Here is a 25,548-nt window from a genome sequence, read left to right on the forward strand (position 1 = left end):
CAAACTTTACGGTTGTCTCATTTTAAGAAATTGCCACAGCCCCCCCACCCCTTTAGCAATCACCACACTGACCAGTCAGCAGCCATCAATATGGAGGCAAGACCCTCCACCAGCAAAAAGATTATGACTCGCTGAAAGCTCAGATGATGGTTAGCATTTTTTAGCAATAAAATTTTTTTAAATGAAAGTATGTACATTGCTTTTTCAGACATAATGCTATTGTTCACTTAATAGATGATGGTATGCTGCAAATATAACTTTTATATGCACTGGGAAATTAAAAAAATCACTCAACTTTCTTTATTGTGATATTCATTTTATTATGGTGGTCTGGGACTGAATCTGCAGTATCTTTGAGGTATACCTATATATTTAGACTTGTTCGTTGCGGAACAAGAGGGCTGGATTAATGCCAGAGTGAAGGAGTTCATGGAGTCATGTTTTATTGTATTATTAAAAGTTTCAGAAGAGAGGGAGTAACAAGTTCCTACCAAGTGAAGGAGTTGAGAGGGTAGATAAGCATATGGCAGCAATCTGTGTTGAGGAAGAGATTGGCCTTGATAAATTGAAAGCTTCTATCCAACTGTTTTTCCCAATATAAGAACATTCGACTATTCTCAGAACTGAACAAAAGTTGAACATGACTATTTCAGAAAGTCTGAGTACATCTAGAGGCTCTGAGTTGTATTTTAATAACTTGCTTAAACTCAGAACATCTACTTTGAGGAAAGTCCCCTCAGACCACATGAAGATCCACAGGTCCAGGGGCCCCTCCCCTGCCAACACAGGCTTGTCCTCTATTTAGGGAAATTCTCACCCTGCCTTTGGCTTGGCCCTGACTGTGGCTGGGGCTCATCTCCCAACACCTAACAGCTTGGCTCTGTTCTTGCACAGAGACCTCTTCTCAGTGGACTGAGTAGAAGGTAAGACACTGACTCTACCTCTGATTCTTGGTGTGAGTGTGGCCAAGTCACTGGCTCTGCTTGGGCCTCAGTTTCCTTATCTGTGACGTGAGTATTCCACTGCCTATCTTATCAAGTGACATCTCAGAACCTTCCTGGAATTTACACTCGGAGATTCTCTGATTAATATGTACCAACCTATGTTTCACCAAATGTAAATGATTGTATGAAGTCATCATTAACCCTGGCCAGTTGGCCAGAGAACTATGGTCAGAGCTTCAAAGTTCACTAGAAACTAGTGATTAACCAAGCTGTCCGAGTCTTGAGTTATATGACATTATTTTCCTCGGAAATGTTCAATGGAATTTCTGAACAAGTACGTCTTACAGATTCCATCACTGCGCGCAGTTACCTGTGTGTTCCCTCTTGCTTTTGTGCTTCCACTTCATGAGCCTTATTACCTGGGGCTTTCCCCTTTCCTTCCTTGCTCTGATGCGGATATTTTCTTTCCCTATATGATTTATTATATTATTTGTATTTTGTATTTTCTCACCAAAATTCTTTAAAGCTTGAGTTTTTTTCTTTTACTTTTATATTCTGAAATGCATTTCCGTGGTAATAACAAAAAACCAAAAAGGACAGTCTTTGGGCTAAGTCTGGACTGGGTTTAAATTCTCCTTCTGTACTCATTAGATTGGGGAGAGTTATTGTCTCTCTGAGTCTCTGTTTTCACATCTGCTGAATGGAGATACTATAGAACACTTTACAGTATTGTTTGAGGATTAAGTAAAGGTTAGTTTTCTGTGCCTTTTCTCATATTACTAAGAACAGCACTAAGAACAAGCCCCATGAGGGGTCTTTATCCTTTGTTTTTAGTTTAGCTTTATTCATACTCAGCTCAACTCTGCATCTAGAGTAGCCCAAGTGAGGTAAGAGGAACACTGCATATGTTCACTCATGCTCAGGAAAATGGTGTTTGAGGTTGTGCTTTAGAATACCATTCTTCTTTTATGCCTTCAATATCTATGACATACGTAGGCATGTTTGAGAATTATAGGTATGCTTTCCTGCTTCCCTGTTTGAGCTGAACACCTATTAATTTCTCTCATACCCTCTTTTCTAGGAATTCCCCAGGCCTTCTCCCTATACACTGACCAACTACTCGGTTATTGTGGGAGCTATGCTGTACATACAACTGTATGGTGATATCTGCAATTGTACAAAAATGAAACTCCCACTCAAGAACCTAGCTCAGTCCATATTTAATTGGTCATGGTGGGTACATGTCTCAGGCTAGACCAATTGACTTCTCCAGAGATTTGGAGTTTAACTTGAGAGAATTCATTCTAACTTTTATATAGGTGGCAAGATATTGGACAATCTCAGAAGCTTTCAGAGCTATTTTCCACAGTGTATATATGCAAATAAATAAATGTAATTTGCACTGAGTGACAAAAGAAGGAGCTACATGGAAGAAAATAGAGATAAGAGTGGTGAATCTGAATTTCTTCTGGCCTTGTAGCCACTGGTTCCATAGATTTCCAAAGGGCTACCTGGCTCCCTGCCTGCATAAACTCTCCATGCAACTTTTTAACGAATGTCCTTATTTTTGCTTAAACTAGTCTGAGTTGAATTCTGTTACTGGTAACTAAAAGAAGTGTAACTGACTGATGTGATATTAAAACACAGCCTGCTACTCTGGGTGGCCACTGCAGCACTTAGAGATAAATGACCCTTTATGTAGATTTCATCGTGTATTGTTTCCAGCAGCATTCTTGACTCCTAGTGAGTATGTGTTCTAGTGATGTTCAGATCAGGTTCTCCAATGCACTTTAGCTTAGCTTAGACTTAGTAAGGAGTGTGGTTCATTAGAGTCAATTGGAACATTTTGTGGAAAGTTCTTTTAAAGCATACCCTAAGAAGAATTTGACTGGGTTTAAAGCAGACGACTCTACATGGAGGTCAAGTACTAGTTGCTTAGGATCCATTTAAGCAGCTATACTGTGTGACAACCATAACCCTTCCATCACGTTAGAAAACTAGCGGGTATAGTAGAAAGAGTGTCTTATGGTAATAACAGATCACTCAGATATGTAGAAAGAAGCTAATGTTGTACTGCGATAGAAGTATGAATTCGGAGCTACCCTGTCTTAGTTTGAATTATGATTTTGACACTTAGTCACTATGTCTTTGGACAAGTTATTTAAACTCACTTGTAAAATGAGAACATCTACAGCAGTAACCTTCTAAGATGCTGTGGAGTAGCATTTAAAAAAAATTTTTTTTTAGAGAGAGGGAGATAGAGAGGTGGGGGAGGGTTGGGGAATAGGGAGAGAGACCCTTAAGCAGGCTCCATGGCCATCGTGGAACCTCATGCGGGGCTTGATCTCACAACCTAGAGATCATGACCGGAGCTGAAATCAAGTATTGGTCGCTCAACTGACTGAACCCTGAAGTAGCATTCTTAATAAGTAGACTGGCTTATAATAGTCATAGTTCAATAAATGTTAGCTATTATTTTTATGATCACAACTATGTAGCCTTAGCCAGGTTTAGAAATTCTTGTGTACCTCAGTCCCTAATTGGAATAAATATCTGGAAGCTGTTCATAATTCTGAAGTCCAGTTCCCTTACTTAAATATTTATGTGCTGGCTAACATTAGTTTTTAAATTGTACATAGAAAAAAATTATACCAAAGACAGATGATACAAAAGAGAGAAAAAAATAATTTTCTATCTTTAGCACTTTAGAGTCTAATGGAAGGTCTGGGACAATAGTTGAAGAAGGTGAAAAAATAATTAATAAATATCAAAAACACGTATATAAAATATATACCACAAGTGCAAACCAGTGCTAAAAATAACAGTATGATCACTGTACATACAAAGATCTAGCCTATTTTTGTTTTACTATATACTCAAATGCATGGATTACTGGTGAAAATGGAGGAGACTGGTATTTCAGAGGATGAATTTTACTTAAAGGAGACTAGAGGCAAGAGTTTAAAGAGATAAACAGATGGAGCTCTTTTGGGAGAGGAAAAGCATCATAATAGACCTGAACTTGGAGGTAGAGATACTCTGAATGTCTTTCAACAAATAATGTTTGAGCACCTGCCATGTGCTATCTACTATATTAGTCATTGAATTTGCAAAGACAAATCAAAATACTTACAGCTGACAGGAAACACTCTGGAGTGGCAGACACATGAATAGATGTAATGGGGGATAATTCTTGGCAAATATTAAACCTACACATTTTCATATTCTTCCTGAATGTGTTTTTTTCCTGCAGATTTCACCCACCTCATGCTGAGCTGTCAGGCTTCCAGGGAAGGAAAAGGAAGGTATTGCTTAGAAAAGAGGCCACTGATTAGTCTTAAATTTTAAAGTTGACTTTCTTGACACTTTGAGGAAGTTAGTAGCTCTGCAACAGATTCTAAGACAGGAAATAAATTTCCAAATTATTTATCCTCCCTCAGGATACTGAAAGATAAGTGAAAGATTGGATCAAAGAGGTAGACTCTATGCCAGGGGTAGAGACGTCTCAGAACGTTGGGGGAGGATGGAGAGAGTCAGCCCCTGACCTTGAGGTTGGGGAGAGAAGTGAAAGGGAAGAGGTAACACAGGAGAAACCGAAGATCCCTGCAGGAATCCTAGCCTTCAGCTTGTTGCCACATCCAAATGGTCTGTAAGTGATTGGGTAGGGGGGGCAGCAGAAGGAATCCGGGTAGCACTCCATCTCCCCAAGACCCCGCTGCAGAGTTCAGGGGATTCAGAGGTTCCTAGATTCACAGGAGGTGCTAATGAGCCCAGAGAGCAATAAGGGATATGTTTAGAATAAAATAAACAAATAAACAACCTATGTTTTCTGGGCTTCACTCGCAGAGCCAAATAACTGGGATCACAGATGTTTATGGTAAGTTCACCATGTCACCTAAAATGCAGTCATTGCGTATCTGAGAGTAGGGTTTTGAGGAAGGGAAGATATATATGCAGTACCTACTATGGACTCCATGAGAGGGCTTCTTTGTAGATGGAATGTTCTTTGTTGACATGATGTGACGTTCAAGTCCTTAAGGATAAGTAGGGATGACTCTGGCAAAATGAGGGAGGTGGCACTGGCATTCCAGGTCTCAGACACCACACGAGCAAGGGTTCAGAAGGAAGAACATATTCTGGGTGCTGTATTTCAAATGGTTGAAGCACAGAGTTTGAGGCACGTTTTAGATTCCCCAGGAAACAGACTCTAGGACAGAGATGTCAGCGTAGGAGGTTATCAGAGGAATGATCTCAATAGATGACACCTGTCAGGGAATGAAGCGGGGGTGGGGGTAGGGGGATGGGCACAGAACTGGGCAGAAGTGGGAGAAGCTGAATCCTAAGGAGTTATGACAGAGATTTCAGGCTGCCCCTTAGTGAGTTCTGGAGCCGGCATGACTCCCTAAAGTTGTCACAGATTGAAGCAAGGAGAGGGCATTTGTATTCTCCAGTGACCTTGGATAAACGCTGCCACAAAGATGGTGGAGTAAACTTGGGTGAGGAAACTTCCTTCAGTTGAAGGCAATTTCTGGAAAAGGATTTCAGCTGTGAGCTATCAGTTGGCAACATTTCAGTGGCTGGAGAAGTGAGTGCGTCAGTTGAAGGGGAACCTGGGCGGCATATCACTGCAGCCACTACAAGGTATGTTTGCAAAAGATGAATTTAGAGAAGTAAGCACTGTCCAGGTAATACAGGGCTTGATGAATTATGTTTACAGATATGGGCTTTTTTGTTTTTTTAAAGAAACAGGCTGCTACAGAAAGGTTTTAAGCAGGAGCTTAAGTCAGTACAATCATGTTTGCATTTTAAAAAGACCACTATAGCCACTGTTTAGAGAAATGATTTGAGAGAGAATCCTGAAGACAGGGAGATCTCTGCGGAAGTTGTTGCGGCCATCAGAGAGAGGTGTGATGAGAATTTGGATTTATAAGGTGGAGGTGGGAAAAAAGAAAAGTTCTCTCTATATATATATAATAAGAAAAGTGAACTGATTCAAGAGCTAGAGAGCAAGCAGAATTAATGGTATCCACTTATGTATCGATGGCATGTGCGGGTGATGGAAAAAGATGGATGAAGCCAGGGTTTCTGGCCTGGGAATCCCAACTAGGAGATTTGGCCAAAGACAATGCCATGTGGTGTGCATTTCCTATTCCTTCTTTCTGATGCACCAACAGCTATACTTGGCAACACCCTTGCAGCTAGGAGGGACCATGTAACTATCTCTGGCTAATGAAATGGGGATGGAAGCAATGCATGTTATTTTTGAGATGAAGCCATGGAAACCCCTGGGCCATTCTCTAGTTTTTAATTCCTCTTTGGTGAGAAGCAGGAGGGCTGCATGTTGACATGGTTGGGACACAAAATCAAAGCAGCTGGGGCTCCTGAGTCACACCATTGAGGACAGCTGCTTCGGATTGTTGCCCAGTCAAGAGAGTAGGAGCTTGTGTGAGCTGGAGATAAACTTTTGAGATCTGGGGGCTGTTTGTGCTCACAGAATAAGGCTAGCCCGTCCTGACAAATACTGGAACACAGAGTTCGTCTCTGTCACGGGGTGTGTGTGTGCATGAGCAGGTAGGGGTGTGTGTGTGTGTGTGTGTGTGTGTGTGTGTGTGTGTGTCTGGGGACACACAGAGAGGGGAATAGAAAAGGAAGAATGTGAATTGAGTTTTAGAAAGGTTGAGTTCAGGGTGCCTGGCTGGGTCAGTTGATTGTCTGCCTTGGCTCAGGTCATGATCCCAGGGTCTTGGGATCGAATGCCATGTCGGGCTCCCTGCTCAGCGAGGAGTCTGCTTCTCCTGACCCCCCAGCACCTGCTCATGCTCTCTCTCTCACACACAAAAGTAAATACAATCTTTAAAAAAAAAAAAAAAGAAATATTGAGTTCAAGATAACTGAGAAATATTTAAATGGACATGTATAATATGCAGTTAAAATGTGGGCGAGGCCTTCGAAGCAAAATCTAGGCTGGAGATACAGATTTTGAAAGGCATAATAGCCAACCAATGAAGTCCTGTGAAGGATGAGATTATTAAACCCTCCAATCTGAAATGATCTGAGCATATTATTTTTCTGTTCATGGTCTTTTCTAGTCCCTTTTTAGAAAGCAATGGAAGTCAAGAAAACTTTATCCTTTACTTTTAAAATTGCGTTTACTATATAAGCCAATCTCAATATCATCAGGCATTATAAAGCTATTTTCTTTTTTTGTTTTTGTTTTTCCTACTTCATAATACTTAGGTATTAGGGTGCCTGCTTGAATGTAAGTAAGGAGAAGAGCCAATTGCAACTGCATAGCAGAGCAGGCAATGATAACAATGATCATTAAAAGCCTGCAATCAGTTTCCAGCTCTCTTGAAGTGATGTCTCAAACTCAAATTAGAAGTTGTTTTGAAAATGTATTGAAAGGGATCCTGTGGTTACACAAATGTAAAATAAATACCAATACATTGCTGTTGACAACTATAACATAATCTGAATGTTGCTATTTTGGACACAGAAGCTATGAGAGCTATTTGGTAATCTGAATTTTATATGATTGAAATAGACTTCATAATGCTACAGATTTTCTTGCTTTTGGGGGATAGAAATGTAAGACAGGGTCTGCTATAAATTCAGCCTGCACTATTCTTGAACTCTTGCCTACTATTGTTCAGATGTATGTTTTTGTTCCTGCTTAACATTAGTCATTAGATGTCTAACCCAACTCTGAGTTCAGCAGCAAAAGTGTACGGGCATGAGATTTGTACCATGTTGCAAGTGGGGAAAAAGTCATTTCTGCTTCGCTCACCCTAACTGTGGACTAAACTGTTGATGTCCTTCACACAGATAACCTACATTTTTAATGTAAATATTTTATATTTACTATCATTTCATTCATAAATGGAGTCACAGAAAGATTAAGTAAACTCTAAAAGGAATTCAGCAAAATATAAGTGCAAAGCTTGAGCTCAAGTTTGGCTCTCTTTGATTCCAAATCTCATACTTTCTGTTGACCACACTGTTTTAAATGAAGTCATTTCAGAAGTGTTATTTATATCCTTGTATTTTGTGTAAGGGATGTATTTCCTCTCCCCACCTCTCCCCACCCCTCCCCACCCCTCCCCTCCCCTCCCCTCTCCTCTCTGTCCTTGGAGCTTTGAAACATTTTAGAAACATTCTCCCTTTCTGTTTGTTTGTGATTATGGAAACACTTCCCTTCTCTCTCTTCTTGTGTTCACTAGAACAGCTGCTCAGAATGAGTCAGCTTTTCCAGTCAGATGTAGTGCCTGCCTCATGGTGTGGAGGAAAGGGCCCATCCCTGTAGTAATGCACCAAAAGTTGCCTCTTTCTGATGAGAGAAATGGAGTCCTGTCCTTGTCTGGAACCATCATCCTTTCTCAACCCCCACACACATATCTCACCCAGTGTTTCATCTTGTTTTCCTCATTCTGTTCTGATTAAACATCAGCCTTTCTGAATGGGTCATTATCACTGTCTCTGTGAGTAAATGAGATGTGAATACCCTGGGGAATCCCCACTCAAGAATGCAAACTCTCTTCCATTCTACAAAGGGAAGAAATACAATCACTGAATATTAATAGCTCACTGGAGATTAGAATTCAGGATTAGATAAGATCTGCCTAATGCATTTATTTTCCAAAGGTGAATGATAGGATAGGAAAGGGCAGAGCAAGCAAATAATTTAGTGAGGAAACTAATATATATTGAGTGCCTATTTTTATCTGGTACAGAAGCTTTTCTACTTATAAATTTTCAATCTGTTGGCTTTCACTTGTGAATGAAATTATGCAACTGAAAGCGCCCACCACCAATAGAGGGAGTAGGTAGTAATGTTATGTCATGTTAGTCATTGTATTTCTTGAGTCCTAGACAGGAAGTCTGCCATGCATGTGTTAGGTTTGCGGTAATTTATGATCGTGATTAACCCCATCATAGCAGATAAGTGCAAAAGAAGTGCCAAAAAGAAAATACATGATGGGATGAAAAGTAGAGGCAATTTTTATAAATTAAACGTGATAAAGAAATGGATGAGTATAGCACAAGTGTATGAAATGACTCATTTTTCAGGAAGAATGAATCCAAACGACATACCACAAATCATAAAATACTTGAAGGCCCTGTGTCTGTACCATTAAAATTAATAGCAAGAGATGAGGAAAAGTGATTGGGGCAAAAAAATGGAATGGTGTTTGAGCGAGTGGCTCTAGCAGTGGGTTTTCAGGCTGACCCCATCTTCTGTCATACTGGCGAAGTCATAACTTCAGAATAAGACCTGGAGACTGGCTTGCTTTTATTCTTTGTAATTTTTACTTCCCAGGTGATTCTAATCCGCGGCCAGTGTGCCAGCTACTGGGTTAGCTGTTCAGAAGTGAGGCTGTGGGTTTGTAAATGGAGGGGCTTGGAAGCACTGAGTGTGCTGTCACAAAGTTAGGATGATTGCCCCAAGCTGGTGGAGCTTCCACGGGCTCAGAGCTCCTTCAAATTTTACGCATTAAAACCAGTGATGAGGCCGTAAATACCATTGCTATATGTTAACATTTTCCTTTCACCCGTGTACAGATCATCATGAAAATGGCTGATCTTATACACAGATTTTCATAGAGATGCAACAGTCATATTTTGAAAAAGATTACTAATTGAATTTATATATCAGCAAAAGATAAGACTATGTTTAGTTTTATTTTAGAGAAATATGTCTAGGACCACAAACTAAAACCTTGGCCTTTCTTTAGATTTCAAACACATTGACTTAAGATCAGCCTTATGCAAACTAATTCTTTGCAAGTAAAGGAGTTTCTGCATGGTTCCAGTACTCTCTTACAGATCATTTTATCTAATCTTCAAAGCAACTCTGTAAGATTCCTATTTTGATATTTGAGTTAACCAAATTTATAAGAAAATAGTTAACTTGACCAATGGCTGGCAAGGAATTTCAGTTTGATTTTGATTTGAGTCCAAAGCTAAGAATCATTCTGAGATACTATGGTGTCTCTCATAAAAATACACGAGGAATTTTTTATAGTTCATGAGAAACAGTGATTTAAAAAACTTTTAGTAGGGTCCATGATGTTCTAAAATAAAATTCTTTACAACCACATTTAGACTATTCAAATCTCTGACACAGTCATTCTTCAGCCCTGCCTGATGATGGGTAATGCCATTCACTCTCATGGTTTTTACCATCAACTGTATATTGATGACTTCCCAATCTACACTTAGCAGAGGCGGAAGCCAGTTCCTCCTCAGGCATCTTCATCTGGATAATCTACCAGAAAATCAAACAATAAATTGCAAACTTTGCCCTAAACTGCTTCTTCTATAGCTCATGCTACTATCTAGTCATTTATGCCAGAAATCTGGAACTCATGCTAAGCAAACCCTATATCCAGTTAGATAATTTACAAGTATTAACTCCTTTTTATGTCTCTTATTTACCTTCCATTTCAGAACTACTTCTCAAGGGCAAGTTCCCATCTTTTACCTGACTACTATAGTAGTTTCCAGACTGATCTCCCCACCTCCAATCCCACCCTCAACCAATACATCCTCTATTCTAACATAATTACCTACCAAAAATGCTATCCTGACCATAACCTTGTCTTGTGATGAACCCAAAATAACTTCCCGTCTCAAAGATTCTTTAGTTACAAATGACAGACACTGACTCGGGTTAGTTTAAAGTCCTCCAAAAAGGATTTTTGAAGGATATTGACATTCATAGAAATTAAGGAAAAACCGACAGGGGTCTTGGTTAGTAACTCATGGGTAGTTTGGGGAGTGTCAGTATCTGAATGACTCCGCTCCATCTGGTCTATATACCAGGCACTCCGCTCAAGATTCACATTCTTAAGAGAGAGTAACTGGCTCAGGTGAAGTCATAGGAGACCTCTGGGAGGTGGTGAAGGTGAAGACCTGTGACTAATGTTTTCACCAGGACTACATGCGGGGAAGAGCAGATCCCCAAAGGAAAGTTCATGCTGTTACTTAAAGAATTATTAGGGGAGCAAAAACAACAACTGACTCCTATCCATTTTTAAAGAAAGTCTATACTTAGTATATTTTTGTCATTCAAGGTCTAAAATGATCTGGTCCCTAACACTGTTTCAAGTACATCATGTGTTTTCTGTTTCTGGGTCTAGAATTTCTATCTACTTTACATGAGAAATATCCCTATTTACTCTTTAAGACTCATATGAAATGTCATTTCCTTAGTATTGTCTTTCCTAATTCTACCAGAAAGGATTGACCATCACCTCCTTCGTGCACTCATTAAATCCTCCCTGTAATAACACTCATTGCAATAATATGCATGTGTGTTGTTGTTGTTATAAAAAGTTAGCTTCCCTGTCTATCCTGGGTTGTTCTTTAAGCATTAGGATTAGGTTTTATTAATATATGCATCTGCAGAATTTAGCTTTCCCCAGAATACATTTGGAGTACAATGTATATTTTTTTGAGTAAGAGAATGAATGACTACAACTGCCTTTCCTCAAAGCTCTACAGCTAGAAGTGCACTAAGACAATGAAATAGCAGGTCGGTTTCTTACTTTTAAGTGCTTCTTGTGAAATAAACAATGTTTTTTTATTCTCTCTAGAGGTAACTTTTGGCATTCCCCATTGTTTCCTGTTTAAATATATTGAAATTAGAATTTCGATGTGAAAGAAAATTTTGTTTTTACTCATATGCATAACTTTTTCATCTAATAACTTTTTTTTTCCTGTTTGCTTTTTCTCCCTTGTAGTCTTTAATATGCCCTTTGCCTTCATGCATCTCTCTTCATTTTTTTTCTTTACTTTTTTCTAGTTTATTTTTGGGTCTGGTCATTCTGAAGTTTGAACGGCTCCTCCCTTGTCCACATCAAGGCAAAGAATTGGCAAGGTGACCTCTGTAGGAGGCCTTGAACCAGAGTGAAGACCTGGTGGAGGTAAAACGGGGCCTTCCTCAGGTCCTCTCTCTGTCTTGCTTCCAGACCCAAATGGATGCATCTTCCCGGCCCATTAGAGGTTTTCTTTGGTGTCTGATAATCTAAGTCAAATATGCTCCCCAGCTGCCTTATTCTGCAAATGCAATTTTATTGGAAAACAAAATTTTAAAGGAAAAAGATATTGAAATTGCTATTTTTCAAAAAGCAAGAGAAATTTAATTATTCTAAAAGGTTATAAGGTTTTGAGCGAAATTTCTAAAGCCTGGACCTGGGCTATTGAACCTGGACCTGAACTATTGTCAGTTGGGGAGATATTGCAAGATCCTCTTTTCCATTTCATGGATCTGCTAAATTTTTAATTCTTTTCAGTGTTCTCAGTTATGTACAATTAGAGACCAGATCTGCATTAACTGCTAAACTTCACAGAAGAGTGGAGTTTCACTTGAGTGTTTTTATAATGTACAACCAGTCAGTGAAAAACCCTATGATCCTTCCCTTGATCTTTACCCCTTCCCATACTCTCTCCACCTCAGAATCACTTGGTTAAAAAGAATCTAGAAAGATGATCATGTCATGGCTAAGACCAGTCTTTAGGCAAGATGACCAGGTGAACATTTAAACAGAAAGGCTGGATGGGGCAGGGAACTATGCACTGAGATTGCAGTCAAACACTCTCATTGGCTGTGAGCCTGGCATAGTCACCTGAGCCTCAGTCCTTCATGTGTAAAAATTAACATAGGGATAATAATTATAATTGCTGCCATCATGGATGGTTGCAAGGATCAACGAGATTGTGTACAGTCACTAACACAATATGTGTTGTGAATTATATAGACATATATATGTATATATTACAGAGGTATATGGTAATTATAATGTGTCAAATCTCCCAGTCTCCATCACAGCCTAATGTAAAGACAACTGTACCTTCTTTACATCTCTCATGTGTGTAAATCAGTATTTATCAGTGGTGTCATTATTGACACTTTTGGTCAGATACTTCTTTGTTGTGGGCTCTGTCCTATGCATTCTGGGATGTTTAGCAGCATTCCTAGCCTCTATCCACTGGATGCTTGTGGCATCTCCCTGTTAGGTCTGTAAAAACTATCTTCAGATATTGTTCAACTTCTCCTGGGAAGCAAAATCGCCCCTGTTGGGGGCGCCTGGGTGGCTCAGTCGTTAAGCGTCTGCCTTTGGCTCAGGGTGTGATCCCAGAGTCCTGGGATAGAGCCCCACATCAGGATTCTCTGCTGGGAGCCTGCTTCTTCCTCTCCCACTCCCCCTGCTTGTGTTCCCTCTCTCACTGACTATCTCTCTCTCTGTCAAATAAATAAATAAAATCTTAAAAAAAAAAAAAAAAGTCACCCCTATTGAAACCCCTGGTCTAAATTCATTAGTAGTGGGGCGCCTGGGTGGCACAGCGGTTGGGCGTCTGCCTTCAGCTCAGGGCGTGATCCCGGCGTTCTGGGATCGAGCCCCACGTCAGGCTCCTCCACTGTGAGCCTGCTTCTTCCTCTCCCACTCCCCCTGCTTGTGTTCCCTCTCTCGCTGGCTGTCTCTATCTCTGTCAAATAAATAAATAAAAAATCTTTAAAAAAATAAATAAATAAATAAATTCATTAGTAGTGGAACTTGTGTGAAATATGCTCTTTCAATGTGAAGTTTCTTTGCAGAGATATTTGAAAGCTTTTATCAACTTAGAGAAGTTAGATAGGTAAAAGCAAGATATAAGTCTGGTAGATACACTCACCAGACAGTGGAAAACTGCAGTATTTAACTATATGCTGTAAAGAAAAAGTTAAGGAGCCGCTGTCAATCTCTTCTGACTCTAGAACTCCCACTCTTACCTTAGGAAGAGGGCTATGTATATGGAGATAACAGAGAGAGCTCATCCAAGAGTAAGGAGAGTAAGGTGCTTACACACCAACTCATCTAAGCATTGTTTAAAGTTTGCTTCTGGGTCACAGGGAGAGTGTTAACTTCTGGCTCCTTTTGCAGTGAGGCAGGGGTGGGAGGAGGAGTGGGCTCTAGCCATTAACTCATATAGTGGGAATTTCAGCTAGCTTGTCCTAAAATGGCAAGGATGGTGGGAATATGGGCAGAGTGAAAACAGCGTCTGTTACAATCCTACTAACAGACTGAAGGAATTGGATGAGAGAGAGGTAGTTGTACAGGGACCAAGAGATAAGTGAAGGAATAAGATAAATGGCAGCAGACTAAAAATCCTAGGGTGGAAGATTTGCCTGAGAACAAGATGACACTTTATGTTATGAGTCTGGAAGGATGATGGGAAAGATGACTGAAAATATAGATAGGTTTATGGGTTTGATGATAGAAAGGTGTAGCATTAGCATTTGCTCTCTTTGTTTTCTTGGTAATCTCTGAGAGAAGGTCATCCCTAGAAAGTGTTAATCTCCAGTAAATTAGGGCTTCAGAGGGGAGGGGGTGGGGGATGGGCTAGGCTGGTGATGAGTGGAGCGCTGGGTGTTATATGCAAACAATGAATCATGGACACTACGTCAAAAACTAATGATGTACTATATGGTGACTCACATAACATTAAAAAAAACAAAACAAACAAACAAAAAAAACTCCAGTAAATTAGGAAAGCAAAGCTTGTAATGGCCACTAGGGGAAATGGGAGACAAGTTGAAGAAATATGAGCAGCAGCATTTAAGAGCTTAGCTGAGACAAAAAATCCAAAAATTTGTAGTGGCACCAATGCTATGGGCCCTTGGATCACCTCCAATGGTACTCAGTAGGTGTGATACAGGGGCAGAAAATGCAAATTGTAGGATACATTCATTTACTGAATAAAAATATTTACTGAGTGCTTAATATGCATCAAGCACTAATTGCTAGAGAAAAAAACAGTTTACAAGTTATAAATAAACAAATTCTGTGATTTTTGTAGAGCTTGCATTCTGGAGAGAAAATACAGAAAATAAGATCAGCGAATAAAATTATAGTACACTAGTGATAATCACAGAGAAGGGGGGTATTGAGTACTAGGGCTGGAGAGAAAGTGTTATTTTAGATAGACAGTGTAGGCAAGGTCTCTCTGAGAAGGTGTCATTTGAAAAAAAGTACTTGAAAGAGGTGAGCAATTGAGCCATATGGGTATCTGCAAAGCATGTTTCAGGTAGAGGGAAGAGCAAGTGAAAAATCCTAAGATAGGAGTGTGTCCAGCATGTTGAGAAAAGGCAAGGTTCCTGTGATGACTGGACCAGGATGAGCAAGGGGTAGAGTAGTTTAAATTGAGGTCAGAGAGATAATAGGTTTGGATGTCCACCTTCCATGAAGTCTTATAGCCTATGGCTTTTAGACTGATTTGGTTGCTGGAATTTTTTGAGGGAGGATGAGGTATGAGGACTAGGGAAGAAAAAATTGAGAATATTGGTAAAAACATACTTTAAGTCATCACTGAAAAGAATGGAGTCCAAGCAGATATAAAGCCTTATAAAGAATGGGAAGAGAATTAGGAAAGAATAGAGTTAAAGGAGAAAAGGGTTTCTAGGGGGACAATATACTGATTAATGGTAGGTAACATTTACTTGGCATGGGCGATGTGCCAGGTACTTCGGGTATTATCTCATTTAAATTTGCCACCCATCTGGTGTGGTAACTGATATTATTATCCAAATTTTACAGATAAAGAAATTGAGAGATTAAGCCAAAGACATGCTGCTAGTCAATGGTGAAACAAGGTTTTGAACTCCGTTAGTCTCTTAGGCTCCAGTTTGTAATAAAATGCTAACTGCTGCAGAAGATTCATGTCTGATAATAATGGCCACAGGTGTATGGGAATTGGATATCAAGGGGTCATTGGTCATAGGTGGTGAGAATGTTGACATCACTTTGCTGTAGTTTAGTGAGTGAATGGCAAGGAATTCTCCACTTGCCACTTTGGGATTAGAGAGTCAGGATGATTATGGAGAGTGATGCCAAGATGTATTTGAAACAGAAAAGATAAAGGGACTTAGGCTGGCCTATAGCTACAGAGGAAAGGAAAAGAAAGTGAAACAATGATGCGTGAATCAGATAACTTATGGGGCAAAGTCAGGGAACAAGTCTGAGGAGTTGGAATTATGCATTAGCCTTAGAGAAGACCCTTGTTTTATAGGAAAAAAGAACTGAGGACCAGAGAAGCAAATTGTGAACCCAAAGTCATAAAGCCAATTAAATAGTAGCCAGGGACCAGAGTCCGGCTTTCCTAACTGTCAAGACAAGTCCTTTTATTAGGCCACCCAGCCACTCTTGCTGATTCATCATTCACTGGTTACTTATCCCTAGTGCAAAGGGACTTATTGTAGTTAATGAATAAACACAGTATAACAAAACCTACTGTAAATGTACACTTGTAACACTAAAGACATCTTGACCTTTGGGTTTCCTTTGCGGCTCCCTACTCCTGTAGTTTCTTAGCACAGAGACGGACTTTTCTTGACCATAAAATGCCTTTCCGATACTGCAGGTTCCTACGCTAGTGCCAGGTAGGGACTCAGTGGAAGGAACTAAGGTCACCCTCAGGGAATTTCTAGCTGAATTAGGCTCCACTAAGCCTTGAAGTCAAAATGCTTCTGGTAGGTAAATGGGGTACAGATGGGAAATCAAACCAGTGTGTGACGGGGCACGATTTAGAGCTACAGTTATTGGTATGACAGATCCGAGCAGGCAACCTCATGAAAGCTTGGATTTTAGTTGCGGCGCAAGTAGGTGAAATGAATAATTGTGTTTTTGACTTTCCAATTTCCCACACCTTGCCAGTGGTTATTGCAGCCATAATTTGGGCCATGTGTATTCCAGAGAGGTTTCTGATTTAAGAATCTAGATTTTTTTTTTTGGAGGCAAGCAATATTCAATGTATTTCATCTAAGATTTTATTTTATTTTTATGGTGATGGATATTTTTTGCATGATATAACATATTATACATTTTTAACTTTGAAGGAATGACGAGGGTCTATTTTTAACACTTACCTTATCTTGGGCAAACATTGAAATTCTTGATTAATGTTTAACTACAAGAAGTATACTCAGGTCAAGTAAAGGATCCATTCAGGATTCAGGCTGAGTTGTCTTGATAATTAGAATTCCAGCTCCAAGGAGAAGCCCCAAAGCCAAGGGTATTGACCATAACAGAAAGTGGGAACCCTACCTGACGTCTAGAGAATGTGGACTGGATATAAGATCTTAATCTTTTCCTATCTTACCACAGAAATTTGGATGGAGAAACGGTATTTATCTCAAAGAGAAGTGAACCCAGGACCTGCTTTCACTAGGAATCACACGATTTGGGAAGGTCCTCGATTCAAGAGAGCCATTTTCAAAGGGCAATACTGTAGAAGTTTTGGTTGTTGTGAGGACAGAGATGATGACTGTGCCACTCAGTTCTATGAGGCAAATGCACTATGTTACTGCGATAAATTCTGTGAAAGGGAAAATTCTGATTGCTGTCCTGATTACAAGTCGTTTTGCCGTGAAGGGAAAGAATGGCCTCCTCACACAAAGCCTTGGGATCCAGAAGGTAGGCTTTGGGAATGTGTTTAAGCAAGTACCTGGTTCATTACAAGTTCTGTCAAACTTTCTTTTCCTCTTCTTCTTACCTTCCTTCTTTTCTTAAGAGGAGGTGAAAAATGAATATTATGATTAAATAAATTTCCTTGGATTGTTAAGGTGTTTTGCTTCAGATGCAAGACACCTGCATTGTACTAGAACCTTCAAGAAAGTTCTCGCGTGATGGCCATGAATGCTGGTCTGGATCCTGTTGTGAATATTGACTCAATGTATATAAGGGTTACTTAAAACTTTTCTTTCTTTGTAAAATGTTTTGGCAACAGGACTCTTAAGCTCTTTTGAGTGTAACCTCTTAGGGAATCTCATCAGTCACATGCCTGATCATCTGTAGACTCATTTAACATTTTGCTTATTATGTCATATGACTAATGGACCTCCCGGCATTAGAACCTGTGGTAGAGCAATGCCATTAGGACCAGTACAAAAGCAAAATAGAGTCAGCTAGCCACCTGCCTACGTAATACCAAATAGTTTTTTCATATGTATTTTTGTTTTGTTTCATTTTGCTAATCTAGGATTTTTTTAAACCTTTGAAACAAAGGAAAACTTCCTATGGAGTCAGATTGAGTGGCTAAGTACAAATACTTCATAAGGAGAATGATGGTATTTATTACATTGGTCTAATTACATTGGTTCTAGATTCTGAGCAATCAGTGCATCTAAGATTTGCAACAAAACACAAAGCAACACTCTTTTGCTATACTTAAATAAAGCCCTATTTTTTTTTTTTTTGTCTTGCCCATCACATCAAATCTCCTCAGCAGAAATGCAGGTTTAATTGGAGCTTTGTAAGGCTATTCTAAATGAGTGATGATGACTAGAAATTTTGGTTGAAGACAATTTAGGATCAACTAGGATTTGGCGTCCTTATTTCAAAGTCCAGATCTCATTTCAAAATCCAGATGCCATTGCCTTCATTCTCAGTAATGTCGTCTTGCTTGTAAAATTGAGGGAATGAGTCTTAAAACCTGTATGTATTAGGTTAACATTTCCACAGAACTGTCATTTATCCCAGACCTTTGCCTCTACCAATGCAAAATGCAGAAAACATGAAACGTTTATTTTATCCTAAAAAGTGGCAGATCCTTTACTAAGAATGGAGAATCTAGTCATTCATCAAAAATTATTCATTGAATGTCTTCCCTATGCCTGCCATTGTACTTAGTGCTGGGACACCAATGGGGAAGAAAAAGACAAGATCTTACTCTCTTTGAAGTGACAGTCAAGTGGCCAGGGAGAGGGTAAGATACTTAACAAATTCATTGTGCAATTGCAAATTGTGATAAATTCTCTGAAGGAAACTTTTAGGGTGCTGTGAGAGAATATCAGAATGTAACATTAATATGTAAAATATAACATCAGCCTGAGGGGAGTGTCGGCAAGGGAAGATATTTAACAGAGACTCTAGGAGTGAGGGGAAGTGAGCGGACCTGAAGGAGAATTGATGGAAAGCTGTAGATCTGAGAGAGAGGAGGTTGGCCTGGTCCGGGAGCTGGAATGTGGCCGAAATTTCTGGAGAGTAATGTGTAGCAGAGGTCCGGGGGTGGACATGAAATGAGCTTTGAGAGGTGAGTAGAGGTCAGATTATGCCAGGATGTATAGGCTATATTAAGGATTTGAGATTTTATTCTGTTATGAGGACTCATTGAAAGATGTTAAGTAGGAACAGGCTTCATGGGTGTTGAGTCTCAGTATTTCATATAAGCTGGGGTGTTTTTGATGGGCTGCAATGTATTTGAGCTTTTCTTATCTGAGACATGTAGCTCATTTAGAAAAGTAATTGCTACTTCTTCAATGTCCATTTTTGCTTGAGAGCTAGAATTTTGCTATGACTTTAATTTAGGGTTATGTTTTAGGTAGAACTTATGTTCCAGGTATAGTTTTTATTCCATTCATTATGAAGGAAAGCAATTAATCATTTTATTTAGTAGCAAAAAGTTCACATTAGACTATAATTGTTCTTATGAAGGTAATTTGTTTTCTTTTGTTTTATCTTGTGAAAGTAGCTGGTCGAAAGAAAATAGCACTACACAATATTAAAAATCGTGCAAAATTAAAATAAAAACACAATGGTATATTATTTGTACCAATTTTTGCATGCATAATCTGACTTTCCTCGGCAATGCTAAGTTGTTCACTCACTGATCTACTAAACATTATTTTTCAGTTATCTAATTATGTGGTATTATCTAGTTCTTTATACTGCAACTATCCTAAGAGTTTGTTTTAAATCAGTGACTTAAAACTATGTACATCATCTTAAGGGTAATAAAAATAAATATGTACATTTTTTATAAACTGGAAGTAGGACATACTGGTAAATAACTTCCTTCTGTGTGTGTGTGTGTGTGTGTGTGTGGGTGGGTGGGTGTGTTTTCCCCATCTCTGATGGTAACTTCTAGTAACTGGAGGATTTCATTGTGAGATACCAAAAGCAAGTTACAGAGTTCGAAAGAGAATGAGGATGGATTTTCCAGACAAATCTTTTGGTGTAGCAGATTTTAAGAGAAGAGTCTAGTATACCATCTGTTGTGAATAGACCTAAGTTAATTTAATTATGCAGAACTTTTATGTTCACATTGGTAAAAAAAGGTGTGTAAACCACTGACATATTTGAATTGGATAAGGGTTATTTACTCCTTCACAACCTCCTTAACTACCGTATAATGAAGATAAGTCACAGTCCAAATTCTGCCACACACACTCATAGTTACAAAAATACATATTGGTAAGGAGACATACACCAATTCATACAACCTATGTGTATGTAAGCTTCATGAAGCCTGAAGTCCCTCATCTTTAGACGTTCCCACATCTACTTTGCTTAAGTAAATTACTGGAGGCACAATCATAATAACACAGAGATAGGATTCTTACCCTTGCAGTGAGCATCAGGGAATGAGAATGGCTCCTACCCAGTGTCTGGACACAGAACTTTACAGAGATCAATCCTAGGCACCAGGTCTATAAGTGAAGGCTTTTGACCTTAAGAGAAACATATAAACTGTTGGCTGTAAGAGTGGGAGTGTGCGGCATGATTTTTAAATATTTTAGCTAATATATATAAATTGAATACAATTAATTTACCAATGAGAGCTGATTACTTATATCCGTTATATTGATTAACAAGCCACTAACTTTACCAATGAAAGCCCATTTCTGACATTCATTATGCTGCTAGTCTGGTGTTCATCCGAAGATGGATGATGGAAGCACTTATAGCAGCTGCCCTGGAGTCTGGCCTTTAAGAATGAATGCTACTGACCGCCCCTGGGATGTGGATTCCTGATCCGAGCAAGTAACTGTCTTCCTAAAGTGAAGTTTAGACCAGCAAAGATATTATAGTGTGTTATGATGAAGTATTAAAATAAATTACAGCCATCAATATTATCATCTTTTTGTAATCAATGGACCAACTTTTTCACTTTCCAAATACCTGATTTGCCTTATCTTGTATTAATGGCTGTTAAGTTGCAAAACCCTATTAATTTCAGCAGTCATTTTCTTTTCTTTTGTCGATATGCTATATGGGTAACTAATTTGATTAACTCACTCCGAGGTGCTTCATGCACATTTCATTGAGAAAATAAAGCCACCAGGAATGCTCTCATCTCCCTCATCATAATTTTCAACCTCCCTCCCTCTGGGTTATTGCTTACACTCTTGAGTTCTGAATCCTGTCCTCTCTTGTCTTTTTAAGAACAGCACCATTACAATTGTCTCTCTCTTTTCCCTCTCTTCTCCCTCCTCCTCTCCCTCTCTTTCTTTCTCTTTCTTTCTTAAAGCATCATTTTCCCTTCTTTCCTGGATCAATAATCAATTTACAAAATGTGTTTTTCTAGCTCTCAAGTTTGAAAAAGTCCTTCCTTGGCTCCATGTCCTTAACCAGCATCTGTCTCTTCCTTTTTTTTCTTTTATGGTAAAATAGCTAAAAGAAACATTTGCTTCCTGACTTCGAAGTCTCTCATCAACCCTTTCCTACAGGATGTCATTCCTTGCTACCTCACTGAGATCCCTCTTGGCAGGGTCCGTGACTTTCTTATCACCAAATGTAACATTCAGATGTCTCTTCTCCTTTTCTTGACCTCTCAGTGGTACTCTACACAGCTGACCACCTCTCTTTATGAAATATTTTCTTCTCTAGCTTCCAAAGCTCTACTCTGTCCTGAATTTCTTACTTCCTCACAGGCAACTCTTTCCCTTTCCTCTTCTGAATGTCTAACTGGTTGGAGTGTTTTAAGCTCCGTCTTGGCCCTCTTTCTCTCACCTATACACACTCTCTCAAATGGATTGTTATTTCGTCTCCCTTTTTCTTAAATGTATGTTACTGTCTCTCAAATTCGTGCTCCAGCCTTGACTTAACTCTGGACTTCCATAAACTACTCTATTTGACATTTGCTATTGGGATATCTAACCTCGATTTAATATAAATCTAAAATATGCACAGCAGACCTCTCAATTTCTTGCCACAAACCTGTTCCTTATTTGAGTGATAGATTTGCTTCTCCTCTATGACTCAAGCCAAAATCCTAGTGAAACATGCTTAATTCCTCTTTCTCCTCATTCCCCAAGCTTAGTCCGTGAGTGAGTTCATTGCTTTACCTCCAAGTTATATTATATCCATCCACTGTTCTCCCTCCTCACTGCTATTATGCAAATCTTCACTTCACTGGGAGCCCCACTCCATCCAGGACTAGGAAAGTGATGAGGGCAGAGACATTTTCAGTAAGGCCTTATAGGTTACCATAAGAAGTTGGGTTTTATTCTAAATTTGATGGGGAATTACTTGAGGATTTTAAGCAAGAAGTGACACAAACTGAGGGCCTCAGAGGGGAGTGGGGGAATGGGATAGACTGGTGATGGGTAGTAAGGAGGGCATGTATTGCATGGTGCACTGGGTGTTATACGCAACTAATGAATCATCGAACTTTACATTGGAAACCGGGGATGTACTGTATGGTGACTAACATAATATAATAAAAAAACATTAAAAAAAAAAAAAAAGGCCTCGCTAAATGCTCGGCAAGTAAATGATGGATACATTGGGGCCAGGCAGGAATATAGGCAAGGATTGGGCTATCTCTGTATAACGTAGAAGTTGATACTTTGTCAGCCCCATGACCAGGCTCAGATGAACTGATTATGGTTTTCATTCAAGAGGCCAGATTTCAAGTGAGATTACAATAAATGTAGTTTCTCGTAGTAAACTCTGACTTGACATTGAGGAAGGCTGACCAAGAAAGGGAACTTTTGCTAACCTAGATTTAGTACTGGTGATTTGGGGTAGGGCTGGTGTTAGCATTCTCTTGATTTCAAAATTATTAGCTAGAGTATGGGTCAGAGAAGGAATTTTTTTTCCCTTTAAGACTTTTGTGATTTCTATTTCCTTTATGGAAATGGTATGTTGGACAAGGAATACTTAATGAAGTATGATTAAAAATCAGCTTTGGTTTTGGCCTCTCCCCTGTCCTTTAAAACTGGTCAGAAAAGTACTTTCCTTGACTTTGAAAACTTGAGTTGTTGCATGAATTTTCTGTCACCCCTAAGTAATAAAAAGTTTGAAGGTCTCTTTACGTTACATAGTGGAAGTTCATTTATTTCAAGTCTCTAATACTGAGTAGTAATTAAAACTCAGACTTGTTTTAAAGTTAAATCTTTCTGAGTTTGCTATGTCTAGAAGCCTGTGGTCCAGGAGAGAGGCGGTTTTTGTTTCTCTTCCCATGGATTGTGGAATGTTAACAATCCTGGGAAAGAGGTAAATAGATGCAACTATGCAGAGATTTTAGATTTATTAAGCAAAATATTGAACTGTAAAAACAGTGCATACTGAAGAGTAGAAGCTGTGAAGTTTTTTTTCTATGAAGCCATTATTTGAAAAATCAGAGGAGAGCAAATTCCTTAAATGACTTTTGTGAAACTGTGGCTAGGAATTAAACCAAGTCCCTTGGAATGATTACTAAACATGTACATTTTCTCCTATGATTGTATTAATAAACAGTTAGGATTCATTTTGTTTAATTAGAGACCATTGATGTAATCTATCAATTACATGTTTCTGTCAAAGAAGTTTTCACATGACAAAGTAAATTTTACTACCTTTGCTAAATCAGAGTGAATTTTAAATTTGTGCTAATTATATTTTTGCAAAGGATTTCCTTTGTAGCCAGGGTACTATTTTCACCATATCTTACTGATTGTTTTCATATAATGGTAATAAACCATTGATCTCTTCTTTTTTTTTTAAACACTTTCCTTTTTTTTTTTTTTTAAAGATTTTATTTATTTATTCGACAGAGTTAGAGACAGCCAGCGAGAGAGGGAACACAAGCAGGGGGAGTGGGAGAGGAAGAAGCAGGCTCATAGCGGAAGAGCCTGATGTGGGGCTCGATCCTGTAACGCCAGGATCACGCCCTGAGCCGAAGGCAGACGCTTAACCGCTGTGCCACCCAGGCGCCCCAACTATTGATCTCTTTTAAGTAGTTTGTATAATCTGGTAAACTAGTTAACTGCTAGTTTCAGTTAATTGAGAAATGTTTAGCTTTGGAACACAAATGACTACAATCTTATTGATTTCATGAATTTTTCTCCTGATCCAAATTCTGAAGAAAAAAATAAAATTTATCTTTAAAAGGTGAATTCAGTGAGATAGCTTCATATTTTGGCCCAAAACTTTGAGCTCCTTACTCCTGTCATATACAATTACTCATATTTGCTTATGAGACTTGATTAGATTTTTAAATGTGAAAAGCCGTAAATTTATCCAAACACTGTCTTATTGCTCACATATTTAAACACATAAATTATTTTTTCAGTGTGGTTAGTGATTAATTCTGTGGTAATCAAGTTTTCATGCTTTACAAATCCTCTGTTGGAACCTAATATGCAGTTTTAAAGATAAAAGCTCATAGAACAAGCTTAGAAAAATTCTATACATAAACCTTGACACAAACCAGATGTGGATTTTCATCAGAGTGGCACCAACTATCTTTGCCTATTTGAGAAACTAAGAGGATTTTAAGTTACTTGTGATGTTAATGCACTTTATTATCCAATTTAGAATTTTCATTTGTTTACGTGTTATGTTGGCAGGTTGCCTCAGAGATGGCCAAGCTTATGAAGAAGGATCAGTAATTAAAGAAAACTGCAACTCCTGGTAATGAATTTAAGTGGCACAGAACTGAAGTCTGTCCGTGTATGTTTTCTTCAAATAAAAGGAGTATTGTGAAATAAAACATATATTTAAATACAGATAGAATCATAAGTCATAGGGTATCGCATATCCGTACCTTTATATAAGCATATTTAATGAATGTTGACAAATCTAGCCCTGGATACACCTTTTCACACTATACTGTTCATGACGATGGCCTTCCTCATACCGCAGGCCTGCATTAAATATACCTCTTAATTATAAGCATTCTACAGGCAAGATACGCTACAGGCAAATTGTGTTTCTTTGATCACGGTAGCTGTATATAAAAACAGGCTGCCTTCAAATGATTATCCTGCAGAAAGTTTCCAAATACAAAGACACGGAATCTGTCTGAATTTTCCTATGTTTTCAAACTTCAACGACTGTGTGGTCATTTCGCGTATTGATGGCCTCGAGCGTATGGAGTGGTAGCTAATGCGTATGTTAGTATTTTACTTCTGCCAAGAATCAAATAGGCATATGGCTATCATTAATCAAAAATATGTTGTATGTCTTAGCAGTGTGCGATTCTGGTTACTAATTGTGTAAATGTACTTCAGAAAGGCTAGGCCACTTTTGTAATTTTTACATCTTTGCAGCACATGCTCAGGACAGCAATGGAGATGCTCCCAGCTTGTCTGCCTTGTTCAACCAGAACTAATTGAACGTGTCAATAAAGGAGACTATGGGTGAGGAAAATCTTGCTTTATAGACTTTTTGGCAGTCCCAGTTACTCTTCAGTCTTCAAACAATGTATTTCCTATCATTTACTTCTAAAAATGGCCATTATTTCAAAAGAAAGAGCGGGAGAGAAATGGGAAGAGAAGTAGAAAGATGTGTAAAATAGGAATGCATGGAGGTAATTATTAAATAATTAAAAATTAAATTGCACAAAGAAATATAGAACAGGG

At 38.8% G+C, this 25,548-nt stretch overlaps 1 protein-coding gene across 2 annotated transcripts in view; it reads left to right on the forward strand.

Annotated features, from left to right (window-relative positions):
* The first annotated feature begins 16,906 nt into the window (after window positions 1-16,906).
* TINAG (tubulointerstitial nephritis antigen) overlaps window positions 16,907-25,548 on the forward strand; it is a 77,291-nt gene continuing 68,649 nt past the window's right edge. The window contains exons 1-3 of one of the 2 annotated variants that reach the window (XM_026507207.4): window positions 16,907-17,395; window positions 24,535-24,598; window positions 25,237-25,326. In XM_026507207.4, the coding sequence (XP_026362992.1) occupies window positions 17,041-17,395; window positions 24,535-24,598; window positions 25,237-25,326 (509 nt within the window). In that variant the 5' untranslated portion in view covers window positions 16,907-17,040. The remainder of the gene's footprint in view (window positions 17,396-24,534; window positions 24,599-25,236; window positions 25,327-25,548) is intronic. The other variant, XM_026507212.3, reaches the window with a different exon arrangement.

This window comes from Ursus arctos, unplaced genomic scaffold (genome assembly GCF_023065955.2).
Source record: "Ursus arctos isolate Adak ecotype North America unplaced genomic scaffold, UrsArc2.0 scaffold_29, whole genome shotgun sequence".
Classification (NCBI taxonomy): Eukaryota; Metazoa; Chordata; class Mammalia; order Carnivora; family Ursidae; genus Ursus; species Ursus arctos.